Source organism: Pterocles gutturalis, unplaced genomic scaffold (genome assembly GCF_000699245.1).
Source record: "Pterocles gutturalis isolate BGI_N339 unplaced genomic scaffold, ASM69924v1 scaffold52575, whole genome shotgun sequence".
NCBI lineage: Eukaryota > Metazoa > Chordata > Aves > Pterocliformes > Pteroclidae > Pterocles > Pterocles gutturalis.
This window is the reverse complement of record NW_010140193.1, coordinates 133-16152: the sequence shown is the minus strand read 5'-3', so window position 1 is coordinate 16152 and position 16020 is coordinate 133. Positions and strand designations below refer to the sequence as shown.

At 40.4% G+C, this 16020-nt stretch overlaps 1 protein-coding gene across 1 annotated transcript; it reads right to left on the bottom strand.

Annotated features, from left to right (window-relative positions):
- Window positions 1-1079: 1079 nt before the first annotated feature.
- LOC104458404 (lysine-specific histone demethylase 1A) lies at window positions 1080-15771 on the bottom strand. The gene is made up of 9 exons (XM_010083551.1): window positions 15637-15771; window positions 14252-14325; window positions 13469-13580; window positions 12982-13114; window positions 12025-12212; window positions 11474-11588; window positions 6186-6313; window positions 2526-2672; window positions 1080-1373 (listed from the first exon to the last, which is right to left on the bottom strand). Exons 1-9 carry the CDS (start codon window positions 15769-15771, stop codon window positions 1188-1190), a joined length of 1218 nt encoding a protein of 405 aa, XP_010081853.1. The 3' UTR covers window positions 1080-1187.
- Window positions 15772-16020: the final 249 nt, after the last annotated feature.

Genomic DNA, 16020 nt, shown 5'->3' with positions numbered 1-16020 from the left:
GGAACAAGAGGAGGTATCGGTCCTCTAGCAGAACAGAATGTGCAAGGACAGAAGGCAGACTGCACATGGGGTCAGAGAGAGTGAGAACAGAAAAACTGAAAACCAGAAAACAGCGTGAAGAGAGACCATGGTTAGTTGAGACAGAAATAAACTGCAGAAAGAGGAGGATAAGAAAAGTTGGAAGAAATAAGAAAAGTCTAATGCCAAATGGGGAAGGGAGGAGAGGGGAAAAAGGACCCAAACATTTCAATAAGACTGCTCTATGCAATGAAGGGAAGGCTCTATACGCCAAATTAATAAGAAGGAAAATACTTGGAAAAGCAGGCAAACCAAACTGATTTTCAGAAGCACAACAATGGCAGTTGCCACATCAGCTCATCAATCTAGCAGAAATGAAATCAAGAAGTACACAGAGTGCCTTCCTGCAGCGTGCAGAAGTCAAGAGATTGTCTTTCAGCTAACTCACCGGCTAGGCAACTCTGTTTCTATATAAACAAATACGAATAATTTTTCTAGTTTTTAACTTAGAAATATCCAGTTACGATGATTTATTTTATTGAAAGTATTTAATAAAACGGTATGCTTAGCACGCTCTTAGTAATACCAGCATTCTTCCTAAAACAGGATGCATGTGGTGTAGCAGACAATGGACCATTTTGGAGGGGTGTGTTTGCTGTTACTGGCAGGGAAACGCATCAATTTCTCAAATGCCAGAAAAGAGTAGAATTGGTCAAAAAATAATATTCTTCAAACAAAACAATAAAAACAACCCCAACAAAGAAGTTTACATAAATTCTACACTAAGCTACTCCTTGTAGCAACCACCTTCTAGAGGGCCTTGTGCAATTACCAAATTGTAAATACATGTATAGGTAGAAAAAAAACCCCTAAAAAACCTCCAGCTATAAGCTTGACTTTCAAAAAGTATCTGCAGAGTCAAAAGTTCCTGATCAGCTTGGTAGGAAAGGATTCTGTGTACACTGATACATGAGATTTTGTAAAAGGCTGCCAAGCCAAAGGTTAGGTAAGTTTTTCTTAAGGCCATTCTAACAGAAGTATTATACAGTAACTCATGGCTGAGTCCTTTCTGCAAATAATTACAGATTAAGTGAGTATCTTCATCCCAAAGAGTCCACAACAGCAGCACTGTGGTCTTGTCACTCCTCTTCTGATACCTTCTACTTTTCTTACATGCTCGTAGCTTGTTGTGGGGGGACCCCAGGCGTAGGCTGGCGCGGCAAAGTATACATGGCCCCAAGAAACTGGTCTGCAATGCGACCGGCTTCTCTCAGTCCACTCAGTAAAGCACCATGAACTGTTGCAGGGTAGTTGCGAATTGTATGTTCTCCCGCAAAAAACAGGCGAGGAATAGGCTGGGGGAAACAAAGAACACTGTTAAGGCTTGTTGACGTTCTTTGAGATTCTGCAGCGAACAGGTTCTTTAAGAAGAATGTTAGAAGTCCTCTAATCATACCACGGTCTCCATTAACATGAAGGTGGTGCATATACAATAATCAATATTAAAAATATTTTAATCTGTCCTACAAATTACCAAGAAAATCTTTATATACACCTTTATTTCACAGGAGGGTTTCACGTTTGTAACAACTGTAATATGAGGAAATATTTTCCAATGATTTGGCAATATCTTCGCTTTGATACAATGATAATAAAGCTCTACTTGAAAAACAATACTTTCAGAACCAGATAAGCAGGGGAGAATTAACATCCCCCGCTGTATACCAAAAAAAGCATTTGAATGTTGTATCTACAACTCTACAAAATGTTAAACATGTTTAAGAAGAATGATGGTTTCTGATCCTGGGACATGAACTCTGGCACAGTAAGCAAACAAAAACTTCAGCAATTCACCTGAATTAGCAGTTTCTCTTTAAACTGAGACCTAACCAACCACTGCCAGTGCCACAAAAAGTCAGAGAAAAACAGACTTTCATATATTATACTCTGCAGAGAATCATTTTATCCATAGCTATGTTTATTAATGACTTGTATCACTAGAAAAAGAACCTAAATAAAGCCAAAGCTTCCTTCTCTGCTACCGCTTTCAGAACAGCTATTGCTTTCAAAACTTCATCCTCTCAAAGCGAACTGGAGATGACTTATGCCTTCATTGTGTTTGCTCCCAATTTGGCAGAGACCTTTGGTTCCAGTTCCTCTCACTCTGGCCTTCACTCTCTTTCAAACCACTGTAACTCACTTAAGTATGGTGACAGACAACATAAATATGGAGTGTGAAACACAATAAATGTATAATATTATAATACTCTCTTCAGACATTACCAAATGGGACTTTCTGAATAAAACCCACACTTTTTCTAATAAACAAATGACACCAAACCTGGGAAGGCAGAATTCACGGACAGAAAACGGAATTATTTTACAGGTTCTAATAATTCATCAAAAGATGGAAGTTATCTAAACTTGTGTTCAGATATGTATGCAAATTACTTAGAAAAATCATCCTGATTTGAGGTTTTTCTAAAGAGAATTGAGACATCTCTCACCTGAGGAGCACCTGGAATGGCTGGCCCCGGAGTAATCGGCTGAGCCATCAAATCATAGTCATTTCCAGAAGATCCAGCTGCTACATAGGAGTACGATCCCCGGGCCCACGGGTCAGCACGCCAGCGGGACACCACAGTCTCTTTAGGCTGAGACAAGACAGAAACTTGAGTTGTTGACACAGTGCAAGTTCTACAGGTAGTGCAAAATACAAAAGATGCAAATTGCAGGAATAAAAGATACAAAGTCCTTAGACCAATGTTAATGGTAGAACTCCAAATTTATATTCTATGATAACACATACTAAGGTAAATAACTTGTCTGTGGTGGAAATACGTGAATTCTTTCCAATTTATTACCAGAACCTACTGCACATAGCGTCTGCACTTGAACTCAGACTTTGCAGTCAAGCTGTACATGCATACAGGGTACCACTTGCTCTGCTTCTTCTCCTATTATCGACATAATGACAACGCACACTTCCTACTCCTTTACTTTCTTTCAGCCACAACTCAGATGAGTATCTCTTCTGCTTTGACTATGATACAGGCCTATATAAGGTCTGTAACTCATCTGGAAAAATGACTGCATGAAGGGCACCTGCACAAACACCTCTATTTCTCCAATCCATCTGGTTTGCCAAGGGAATGGTCATGATGAAAGATATTCCACTGAAAGATACAACAGTGACAGCACCACTAGGACTCCAACCAGTATCACTGTAAGGCATAACAGCAGGCAAGAGAAAACGGGACATCTTCATAACCTAGAAGACATACCATTGAAAAGTGATGGGTGTGCATCTTAAAATAGCCCAGACTCTGAACAAATGTGTGACTGAGTTTTAACAGGGGTCATACCCTGTAAAAATGCAAACATCAAGACAGGAACCTCATCTCCTCTCCTTGGGCACGGAGATATTTCATGAAATTGTTTCTACTTGAACAGACCTTCCCATGAAGGAAGAGAGAGGCTCAATCTCACGAGGGCGTTATCCAGACACCAGCTGAGCACGCAGTGTACAACGTCATGGCAAGCGAAGTCTCCTGGACCCCAGCACCAACCCAACTGAGAAGATCTCTCCGAGGCTGGCCTCAGCTGGGCTATATCAGGTGCCTTCTGCTGAGTCTGTGAAAAGGCACAGAGGACTGGGGCCCTGTTCCAACATGTAAGACACCACTGGGGGTTGGAGACCACATTTCCCAGTATGGTCTGATCATGTAGTTGAGAAAATTCCTCACTGCAATTTTCAGTGCTTTTTTATCCAAAAGGCTAGAAATCAAGTGATGAGCCAGCCCTGATACATTGACTGCTTCTAGAGAAAAAAACCTAACCTCACATTTCCCTCCTTGTTGGATGGAGACCACTGTGATGGCACTGTATGTTATTACATGCATGTCTGACAAATGAAACTTTGAGACATTTCATAAATTTCTTCTTTTCCCCTAGTAATCACATGAAGTATTGCAGTCTAACAGGGAATAAAGCCAGAAAGAAATTTTACTTCATTGAGGTAGTTTTGAAGGTATGGTTAACCAGACACAGCTGTAGAGCAGAACACGACAGTTAAGATTCCCCAGTACTGAGGTGGTACCAGTCCAAACAGCAGCTGTGGTGTTCATGTGCCCGCATATGGGTATGAGTCAACTTCTATTTTCATCCCAGCAAGGAAACGCTTTAATTAGGATTCCATGTGAACAGGGAGAAGGATGGCTAGAGGATATAACATGTACAACGGCAGTGGTCCAAAGCTGGGATCCTGCTCTACAGAGGACGTGACACCTGCAGAGGTCAGCTGCACAACAAGGTTGTAAAAGTTTCCACGTGTTGAAGGAGATCAGGAGGAAAAGTGGTTCTATCTATCTTCAGGAAATGAAAACCAAACCAGAAAGAGAAAATAAGACAGTAAAAAGCAGCAGCACAGGAACAAGGAGGATGGCTGACATTCCAATAAAGTGTTGCTTTTGTTTAAGTTTTCTGCCTCCCTGTCTTGGACAGATACAGGGAACTGCCCTTGCACAGCAAACTCCAGATAGACTTCTTCATCCAACACAACAGATGAGAGTACAGGTTATCCAGACTGATGAATGACTGTCCAGAAGACAACCTCCAGCAAATCTCTCCGCTGTCAAGCGGTCGTAGTACATAAGCACCTGAACTGTGAATACGTTTAAAAATAGAAACTCAGAGATCTCACTTATCAGAACCGAGAACTGCTTTTTCCTTTGAATGACCGACCAGATATGGAGTCATTCCTAACAGGGTATTATCAGCTAATGCACTGAAATGTTTTAAAAAGTTCAAGTAAGTTCTCTAAATTTGATGTTTGTCTACAGTAAAATCCACCTGTCTCAAGATTCTGCAATTTGCTAGTTTGTGGTATTTTCCTTTGAAAACCCTACTAGAGAGCAGCTACAGTAAAAGACTTTTCTCTTGGTTCACTCTACAGTGATTTCTACACACGACATGATTTCTACAGGACCTGTAGACAGAACTGAGTCTCAAAGCTCCTCTAAGAGAGAGATCTCATTAGGAAGTGAAATTGTCTTCCAAAAGTTCAGAGAAGGAGCTGTGGATTTATCAGAAAGGCAAGCCTGGGGTTTCCTTCTCTTGTGTTCTCCAGCCTCAGATGTAAAATTGACTGAGCATTTCCAAAATCTGAGATCCACTCATTAACTAAAAATCCATGCTTACAGTCAGCTGTATGGATTTCTCCATCATATAGGAAGCATTATAATACTGAGGATGATAAAGCCACATTTGAAAAGAGCTCTACAAGTGTTCTACAACAAAGACAATGAAGTGAATCTATTCCTCACGTGCAATACCAAGCAAGTTAACAGTAAACCAAGTGCTCCGAGAAGACAGGTATATTAAAGTTACCATATATTTCTTCTATTACTTTACTATATAGAAATCCCAGTGGAGGAGAGAGATTTGTTTACAACCAATGCCATTTGTAAGAACCGCTTCCACCCCGCCTGTTAGGAGAACAGACCGAGTATTCAGCTAAGTCACACATAATGTAGGTTGAATAGCTGTAAGATTTTCAAATCCATGTCTAAAGTACACAAGCTTCTTTTTTTCAAGTAATATTTATGTATTTTCTAAACTCCCCCTTCACTAACCATTCGTTTTACACTTATTGAGCCTAAATAACTGTTGGCTAGCTGTGCCGGGAACTGATCTAGATGAAAGATTGCCTTTACTCCCTTCCTCTCCCTTCAAGTTATTTTCCAGCCAAACCAGTTTCTTTGTGGAGTTCACTGGTCAAGAGCTCTACTGTACTCTAGAGAAGGTGCAGAATATGGCAGGGAGTATCTAAGCAGTGCCATCACTAGCCGTGGGCAGCTCTTCCCTAGCACCAGAAATGTAAAAGATAGAAAATTAACTGAAGTATTTGACGCTCTGGAAAAGCTAGTGTCTTACTCGTTCCAAAACAATCTTCTCCAAACTAAAAACCCAAGTGCCCCCCTCCCAGCCCAAACAACTCCCCCCCTCCCCCAAAATGCACACCCACAAACAATCCCTCCTCCTAAAAAAGTCTGAACAACCAAAAGGTGGTACATATACCAAACAGCTCAATACTGCAGCCAGGCTACTCAGAATTGACGTACATTTGGAAACGCAGAGAAGCTAGCAAAGATACTGTCTGGACTAACCTGTGGCACAGCGCTGCTACCAAATATGCCTTTGAGGATGGCAAGGCACCGTCCAACAATGACATCATCACTGATGTTCTCCATGATCCCTGCTGCTTCTCCTGCTACCAAGGCCAACAAAATTGGTGCTGGAGGGGGAAGGAAAGAGAAAATACAATTGAATTACTGAAATTGAACATTTTAATCAGACAAGTTTGACTTGAATATGCATGGATCTGCAGCTACGTCAGGAGGTCAAAAACTAAACAAACCCAACAAAAGTAGTCCTAAATCATAGAATCATAGAATGGTTTGGGTTGGAAGGGACCTTCAAGGATCATCGAGTTCCACCCCCCTGCCATGGGCAGGGACACTTCCCACTACCCCAGGTTGCCCAAAGCCTCATCCAGCCTGGCCTTGAAGCCCTCCAGGGATGGGGCATCCACAGCTTCTCTGGGCACCCTGGGCCACTGCCTCACCCCCCGCACAGGAAAACATTTCTTCCTAATGTCTAATCTAAATCTACCCTCTTTCAGCCTAAAACCATTACCCCTCGTCCCATCACTACGCTCCCTTCCACCATCATCTCAAGCTACCAAAAGGAAATGAATTAACATATGCTATGGTACTATTTGGAATTAACAAAAGAACTGATGTATTAAAAATTAAATACACACATTAGTACAGCATGCAGGAGAGAGAAAAGGATTTCTTTAGTGAAGACATCACTTGTTTGACATAGGATTTTCCACTGGGATTTAACAGTCATCTGTGCTACATTCAAGGGAACTCAATACCTTCCGAACAACCTAATTTAGCTAAGATTAACATCAGCGTAACAGTTAAGTTACCTGTATAAGTACTTTGGTCATATAAAGTATCTAGATTTCTTCACTACCAATGCACTTTCACACTAAATAATCTCAACGGAGTAGAAATGATGAACAGCAGAACAATATCCAGAAAAGCAGCAATTCTCAGAAGTCCAATGGACAGATAACAAACAACTCAGCTGCCCACGTGATGCTGTGGTTTAGAGTGTTAATGTGGTTATAGGATATACAAAGAGATGAGGTCATTTTATCTCTGACTAGCTATGGTAAGACTAAGCATACATTAATGGTAGTCACAAATTCAAGGAAAATCTTAGGGAAGTATTGAAGAGCTACCAAAATAACCCAATGGTAAGACCCAGACCCAAGCACAGTTAGTTAATAAAAACTCTCTCAGTTGATCTTTCTCCTCCTGGAGATATTTATGAACTTCTGAATTTAATAAAGGAAATACTACATCTAGAAACAGATGTCAAGCATATTGAAACGGGAAAGAAAGTCCTTGTTAAAAATTTAGCTTTAACTTTTGTACAGGTTTTCAAAATGATCAGTGAATTCCTTATATGCTGGTATATACTGAGACCTCCTGGTATAAATTCCCATCAAGTTGCTGCTCTTTAAAGAAAACTAGCTCAAGTTCAGTTGTGATATACAGGCTGGAACACGCAATAATGTATTCTGGTTACAAACAAAAGTCTTTGAAATTCTGAAGAAGTTAGAGTACTAAGGCTGTTATTACTACAAAGATTATTACACTACTCAAGGTACAATTAACACACTTCAATATGCAGGACCTCTGGGACTGGAAGCAGTTTTTTTGAGAGAAAAGATAGAAGACTGCTCCTCTAGTTAAACCCCATTTTCTGAAAGGTTAAGCGTAGTCTTTAAAACAATTGAAGGAAATTGATAGGTTTCCTATCATGCATAGGCATTGGGAATTTTCTTTCGTCATTTCAGCAGCAAAGTTTTTCCTAGTTTGCCATCTGTGACACAATGAGATCCCTGAATTTTTCAGAAATTACTCAGTCAACGTATCTTTTTCTTGATGGAACAACTACACATTCAAAATGTATATTCAAATTCAGCTGCCAGTGAATTTGTTCTTGAAAACTTGTATTCACACAACCTCAAAATATTTTTAATGGAAATCCTGCCTTGAAGGAAAGTGTAAGGTATGAGATCTTGTTTTGTAAGCATTTATCCAGACCTGAAAATGTTGCTATTCAGCCACCTGGACTAATTCAGAACTGTAACAGAGAGCCAGAAGGCTGTAGCAGAACAGTGACTGTTGTGCTGCAAAAATACCAAAGTGCTGCTCAGAAGAGCTTCTTGCATGATGAGCATGTGTCACTGCTCCACAAAAAACTCTCCTTGAAGCAGTGATGTTTACTGAGCCTTGATACCAACCAGCAAGTAGAGAACATAGTTTAGCCAGTATGTAACCACAAAATCTGTGACAGAGAAAGGGCCTCATCTTTTTCATCACGTCTCTAGGAAAAACAGACGAGCCAGGTGAGAAAACAAAGACCGAAATGTCGCTGGACTTCCAGAAACACTGAGCGTTTCTGCCAGGAGGTCCTCCGCCCTGTGCTGATGGAGTCCCTCTAGCTTAAAGTGTGTCTACACGGCTAGGACAGTAATCCAACAGCATGCTGGAGCAAGAGGCACCAACAGCACGGAGCAGCTGCTCCGGGACAAGCAGAGCATGCCTGAGGCTACAGGTCTTCTCAGCAGTCATTACCTGAACTGGACTGAAACCACAGGGAGGATTCCTGTCTGAGCTGCAACAGGTCACCCAACAGCAGTACAAACACACGCCGTCTTTTCACTGGAGTTTCACTCCATTCACCTACCTACCTTCAAACTTTTAAGAGACAAGTTCGTCTCTGCCAACACAAGACCTTTGAAGAACTTCCACAGAGCTAAACCAGCATGTGCTGTGATACTTCTAGGCTAATAACTCTTCTCCAATCTGTTCAGTTTAAAAAGTCTCTTGTCCAAAATGCTGTGGTTACACAAATACAGAATGTGTCAGAAATAACTAATAACTTCACAAGTTCAGTCAGGTCAACTTGTGATCATGTTAACTGACACCTAACTATCCATGAGAAATGGTAATGGATTTTTTTATTTCACCTATCTGACTTGTGCTTTAGCACAGGATTTTATTGCATTTCTATTTTATTTTTATGTGCTCTGCCTATTTTCAAGAGAAGGAAGGTTTTGCATCTAGCAGCAAAACCTTTGTATGTGTCTTTCCATCTAAACCAAAACCCCAACACTACTTGTTAAGTATGTAATAGAGCCATCTTAATGCCACAAAAGCAAGATACATAAACAGCCTTGTTATCCAAGGCTCATTACATATATTTCTCCAGTCAAGTCTTATCAAATTAAACACCCCAGAAAAGCTCCTTCCGTGCAAAGTAACTTTCTCCAGTTAAAAGAAAAACCCACCCACCCCATGACAGAGTGGAAGAAAACCCACTGGTACTTTAAACAGTCATCTGCAAGAAAAATAACTCATTTAAGAGTGCTCACGGTATTTACACATTTGCTTTTAGTATGATAAACGGCAGTGAACAGGTACAGTATGGTTACTGAAAATATCTTCTGACAACCTCTGTGGCAGACACCAGCTGCAGAACTACTAATCCCAGAATGGTTTGGGTGGGAAGGGACCTTCAAGATCATCCAGTGCCACCCCCTGCCATGGGCAGGGACCCCTCCCACTAGCCCAGGTTGCCCAAAGCCTCATCCAGCCTGGCCTTGAACCCCTCCAGGGATGGGGCATCCACAGCTTCTCTGGGCACCCTGGGCCACTGCCTCACCCCCCGCACAGGAAAACATTTCTTCCTCACATCTCATCTCCATCTCCCCTCTTGCAGCTTCAAACCATTCCCCCTCGTCCTGTCCCTGCACCCCCTGATCCAGAGCCCCCCCATCTCTCCTGTAGCCCCCTTTCAGCACTGGAAGGTGCTGGAAGGTCTCCCCGGAGCCTTCTCTTCTCCAGGCTGCACACCCCCAACTCTCTCAGCCTGTCCTCGCACGGGAGCTGCTCCAGCCTCTGCCCATCTCCGTGGCTCCTCTGGCCCCGCTCCAATGGCAAAGTCCAGCTGTAGGAACAGGCAGAGCAATACCTTTTGCCTACTTAAGCACTTGCTAAAGAGGAGTTCTAAAATTATCTGTCGCTCTGAGACACAGTTCACAGTCACAGCTGCTTTGCTGCTCAAAACAGGAAACAAGGTCATCCATCCAACAAACTGGAGACACCACAGCTTGCCTTTCCTCCAGGGCACACTGCAACTTAACCATACGGAGGGCCTGAGGCTCACCAAGCTGGCATGGAAATGCTCATTAAGAGGAACGGAGCTATCACAAGGCCTCTAGCCTGCTCCACTGAAATCTGAGTGATCGGTACTCTGTGAAGGCTGTGCTGCACTCCCCTGAGAAACTGCAGCAGGATAACCTACAAGCATCAAGCTCTGCAACTCAGCCAGGTAAGAGAATATACAAGTCAATAGCAGCTCTTACCCCTGAAAATAATGTCATTTCTCTTGGTTAGTTCCTAGACACTTAGTTTGAAATTCTGGACATCAAAGTCACCTGTACCAGAAACTTGAGATCACAGATGCAAGGGGCTCATCTACAATTATCAAATCATCCCAGATTAGACAGACAGCCCCAAGAAATGGGTCTGGCTTCAAACTGTCAGTTCAACTTAAGAACCATCCAGGAAGCCTAGGTTTTCAAAACTAAGACTAAACTGGATGCCAATCCCCTTTGCATGAGAAGCTCAGTGAAAGAGGGGAAGAGCTCAAACAATGTTCCAAGTCACCAGAGAGAAACTCAATTTCTAAGAGACTTATGAACTAAGCTTTTAATTCACAAATGCTGCAGAGACAAATCACCCTTTTCTTGAAGAACTCGGTACATCCTCCTGACAAAGTACTCAACTAACACTGCTCTTCAGCAAACAGAACACACATCATCTGCTGTATTTCTGAAATACTATATAAAAATGTTAGATTTGGTTTTGGGGTTTTTTTTCTTAATACAGGACAATAAAAATAAAAAAGTTAAGTTTTTCTGAATACCAGTGGCAACTAAATAGATGCTTAATAGAAGCAACAAAGGTAACACTGAGTAAGTCACAGGACAACTTCACCAAGGTGCAAGACAATAAAGTAGCCTATAAAAATGCAAATGTTAGAGTAGACAGGTAGCAATGCAATTTAACAGACATAGCTTGGAATTCAGCATTCGAAAACCCATACTCATCCGTGTTCTGCCTTATTTTACTACTGAATTGTTTGCAAGTCCATGGTGCTCTCTGCTTCCACTTCTCTTCCTACAAACACTATCTTCTTATCATGCCCATGTGTGAACACTAGCAGCATCTTCAAAAGTGTTCTTTTCCAGATCTGAAACTACACAATTAAGACACTGGCAAAAGTAAACATGCACCACAGCTACCTTTGTACAGGTTCCAAAACAGGAAAAGTTCTCCTCTGCTTGCAGTAGTGCTACCAACATGACCAAACAAATTGACACTCGGATCCCAGAAGACACGATCAAAACACAACACAACCTAGAAACAAAAAGAATTAAGAGGTAGGAAGAGCACACAGAAAAAATAAAAATAAAGACAATTACACTCATTGATGTTTATCACTAGAAAGGTCAAAGAAAAATCTGGTGAATATATACTGCATGTATGTAATACATAAAGGTGTACACCTATACTGCCTTCCATAGGTTAGTGTGCTCTCATAGTTAACAAATTCACTGGTTAACATACATACTGAGTCAAACTACTTCTGAAATTTAACTATTTAAAAATTGTGTGAGAAACAGAGAAGAGGTCCTTGCAGTTCTTCAAATAATTTTCAGCATCAAAATCTAGCAAAACAGCAGTGGAAAAAACGTTCCTCCTCTCATCCACCATACATATTATTCCACACACATTTTAGATTCTACCTATTGCAACCCCTGGTCTGCTGCAGTTCCCTCAATGACCAAGTCACCTTGTTAAGGTTGCCAAATCCCATACGCTGCACTGCAGAAGTTTTCCACTCGGGAAGAGGCGGCACAAACTGCACTGCTGGAGGCTGCTGCTTCAGGACGCCCAAGGGAAGCGTACACAGCACAGCGTCACACTTGTAAATGAAAGTCTGGCTAGTAGATCGGGTATTTACAGCTATCACTTCACAGCCTGCAAAGGAGAGAGAAAAACAGTCATTTAATAGGCCAGGAGGCAAGAGCACTGAATTAAAGAAACTACCATAAAAACATATCCACATCAGAAAACATTTTGTTTACACAGACAGCTTTACACTAACAACTGCTTACTTGTAGGCAAGTGAATGCCACTGGCCACGATAGCTCTGTTCCAGAAAGTGTAATTTACACAGCAACTGAAAATGGCCATACGAGGATAAACCTAAAGGTTCATCTAGGCCAGTAAATGATATTTAAATATATGCATAAATGAATAGAGGGTAGAGAGGAACCTCTCCTTGAGTTGCACTCCCAACTGACAGTTTCCCAGGCTCAATGTTTTGAAGAACATAGAGATATATTCCGTCCATTTGTCTGAGGGCATATTACAATCAGTGATACTTCTAACACCAGATCCTGTGGCATTAAGTCTTAAGCATTCCAAGACCTCTTACTCCAAACGCTTCAATCAATGAAGAAATGGGAAAACGAATGTGAACTTGTGAATCTGTAAATACAACTGAAAAGGATGGCATCAAACCAGCCACGGAAGTAAGCAAAAAACATTAAAGATTAATAAATCTCTAACAGCTTCCTACATAATTACCCAAAATAAGATATCTGTCTGTTCATCTAAGCCAAAATGTATAATGGGAGGGTTTTTACAAGATCAATCCTCACATTTGCTTCCAGAAGCACTGAAATTTAATTTCTGTGATCATACTCCCTTGGAGCAGTTTTCCAGGGGAGGTGGTTTCGTTTACCTGATGCTGTATAGCGAACCTGTCGAACTGCTGTGTTTAATTTAATATCCAACCCTTCTGCCAAGGCTACAGGCACACAGGAGTATCCATTCCGCACAGTCAAGTGACTGCCTGTGAATTCAAAGTCATCATCCTAAAATGAAGATGCATAAAAAGTATGCATTTACAATGAAATCAAATCATTCAACAGAAAATAATCAGCAATTCTACACAATGGCAACATTTTTTCAAAAAAATTTTTTCAAGGAGTGAGTCAAATCTTTATTAGTCAAGTAATAAGTATAAAAACTTTCCGTAGACAGTATCATTAGAGATTTTTTTGGCACTAACAAAAAACTTGATAATAATCATTTAAGAGCTCAGTATCTGCATAAAAGCAGATAGCACTTAAGTGTTTAGAAAGCTGTTAACATAGAGAAGCTTCCATGAGAATGAAACACAACTTAAGTTTTTGGTGTATTGCTGAATGAATACAAGAATTAGCTACCTGGTCCCAGTGCTTCAGTGAAAGCGTAGACAGGGGTGTTGCATTAGCAAATTCTAGGTTTGCAAAATGCCAGTCGAGTATTTGCCTGTCTCTTGATGACAGATAAACATCACTAGGGGAAAAAGAAAAAAAACATAATACAAAGACATTTAGTTCACTAGAGCAGGATGTTGCAAATGCATTGCTTTTGAAAATTTATTCACAATCAAGGAGAAAATACAAAAACTAAAAAAGAACACAAGCAGATTCTGTTTCAAACATTTGGACCTCCTTCATGAAAGCTGAGTATCAAAAACATTTTCAAAGTAGAGTTCATATAAAATCTTCTAAGTGACACTAGAAACTTAACTTTAGAAATTAAAAAAAGTTACATAAATAATGGATTAAGTAGCATGTATAAAGAAGACGACTGAAAACACAGTAAAACCACACAGAGCACAAAATAATAATATTCTGCTAAAATAAACAAGATTGGTATTCTATCATTATTGAAACAGATTTCAAATCTCAAAGTCTCCCTGAGATCAGGCACTGGTTACGGTACGGATTTCTGCTGCAATGCACCCGAGCCAAGAACCACCTTTTTTGTTCGAGTCACCTCTAAAAATGAGGAAGATGAGTTCTAAAACTGAGGAAGTCCAAACTTCATGTTTGTACCCTCCTAATCCCTTGAGTTACCATCATTAAGAGAAAGCAAACCACAGCATTTTTGAAACTCAGTTAAAAGTAGTAAAAAAAAAAAATGTTTTCCTGAGTGTTCATTTTTATAGCTTGTATCTTTACCTTGGTGGATTTGCTTCAAGCTCTTGTAACTTCTCTTCCAGCTTCCCTTGCGTTTCTGCCAATTCATCGTACTCCTAGTAAGATTAAAAACTAACATTAAAATCAGTTTACATGTAAAAGGACTTAGAGACATCATGTAGACTAGACCTAATCTCAATAGAAATCAGCAGAGGTTTCATTATTTTAGTGGAATCTTAATCAAGTTTTTAATTTTTTTCAACATTTAATCCAGCACATTTTCCCCTTCTGCTCTTAGAATACACGGAAGTCTATGCCACACTGCAGAAACAATTAGTATGCTAGTATTTCTGGAAATTAAACACTCAGATCTGAAGAACATGAAGGTCCATTACAGTCCTGGTGATTTTTAGGGTTGCTATGGTATGGAGAGCTTTTTCATATTGCACGAAATGTTGCCTATATTATTCCTCTCTTGAAAGATTATAATCAATATCAACAGAGTTTTCCAAAGCAGAAGCAGTCATGCAAAAGACAAAGACATCATCTAATTCAAGCTTCCTTCAGAGTTTTGGGGTTATTTTTTTCCTTATTTTAAAAAACATTAGTAGAACTACATATAAAGGCATAAAGGTATAAACTAGGTACAAAAACTAGGTATAAAGCCAACAACCATTTTCCTTCAAGGCAGAATAATGTAGTGTGTCCAATAATAGTGACATGAGCACAAAGCTGTTCATTGGAGACAAAACAGAAGAACTACTACTTCTGTATACACAAACACATCGAGCTTCCAAATAAAGTTGAACAAGTTGAACTTGTTCTGTTGAACAAGTAGCTGTGAAATGACCCTTGGTTCTATCTGGCCTCAGTTAGCAAGGTGTCTTTCACTACCACAGAAGAACAGTTTTTAAGGTTTCCTTTCTAAGGCATAATTCTACATCAAGATACACCCAGAGGGGAGGACTAACTCTGCCTGTCAAAGACAGAGCTCTGCAAATTACAATCACTGGAGACAAAGGAGTCTTTTACTCACGAAACCTTTTTGGAAAGAGCATCTCTCTTCAAATAAAAATTTTATTTCCAGACTATTGTGAGACCCAGCAGTACTAAAGATCCAGTCTGGCCTCAAATTTAGTCTTCAAAACATGAAATGCTGTCTGACACGAGCCAGTACACAGACTAAACGGAGGTTTCACCATGTTAACACCATGTTAATACATGGCTCCATCAAAGGCGGGTTCCTAAAGGTACTTCATGCAGCCACGTTATCACTATTACAACCGAGAGTTACCATCAGTCACGTTCCCTTGAGAGTGTGGCATCAGAGTGAGAGATACGGAAACACTTATATTGGTTGCCTTTATCTGGCTGCTGAAGGCCTAAGAAACCACTGACTTAAATGCTGTCTGTATGCCACCCTTCACCTTGCAAAGCGCCGTCAGATCTCTGTGTTTGCTCTTCACAAGGAACTCAGCTGTAATATCTCGAGGTGGTTTCACTTCTGATGCTTCTTTATACTGCTGATGAAGTTCTTTAATCTTCTCTTTTAAATTCACCATCTTTTTCAGGTGGAGTAGGAAAAGCGAAAAAGGGAAAAAAAAATTATGAGGGAAGGTTAGATTTCATGGAACTTGCTGTGTAACATGGATATTCATCTCAAACTATGCCATTATAGCAAAGAGATTTCCTGGTTTTGACAGACGCTACTTATATGCAATTCCACTCGAGGAAACCACAATAAATACCATCAACCCCACAACAGCATGCCTGAAACCCAATATAATTGATTTCTTACAAAATATGTTGAA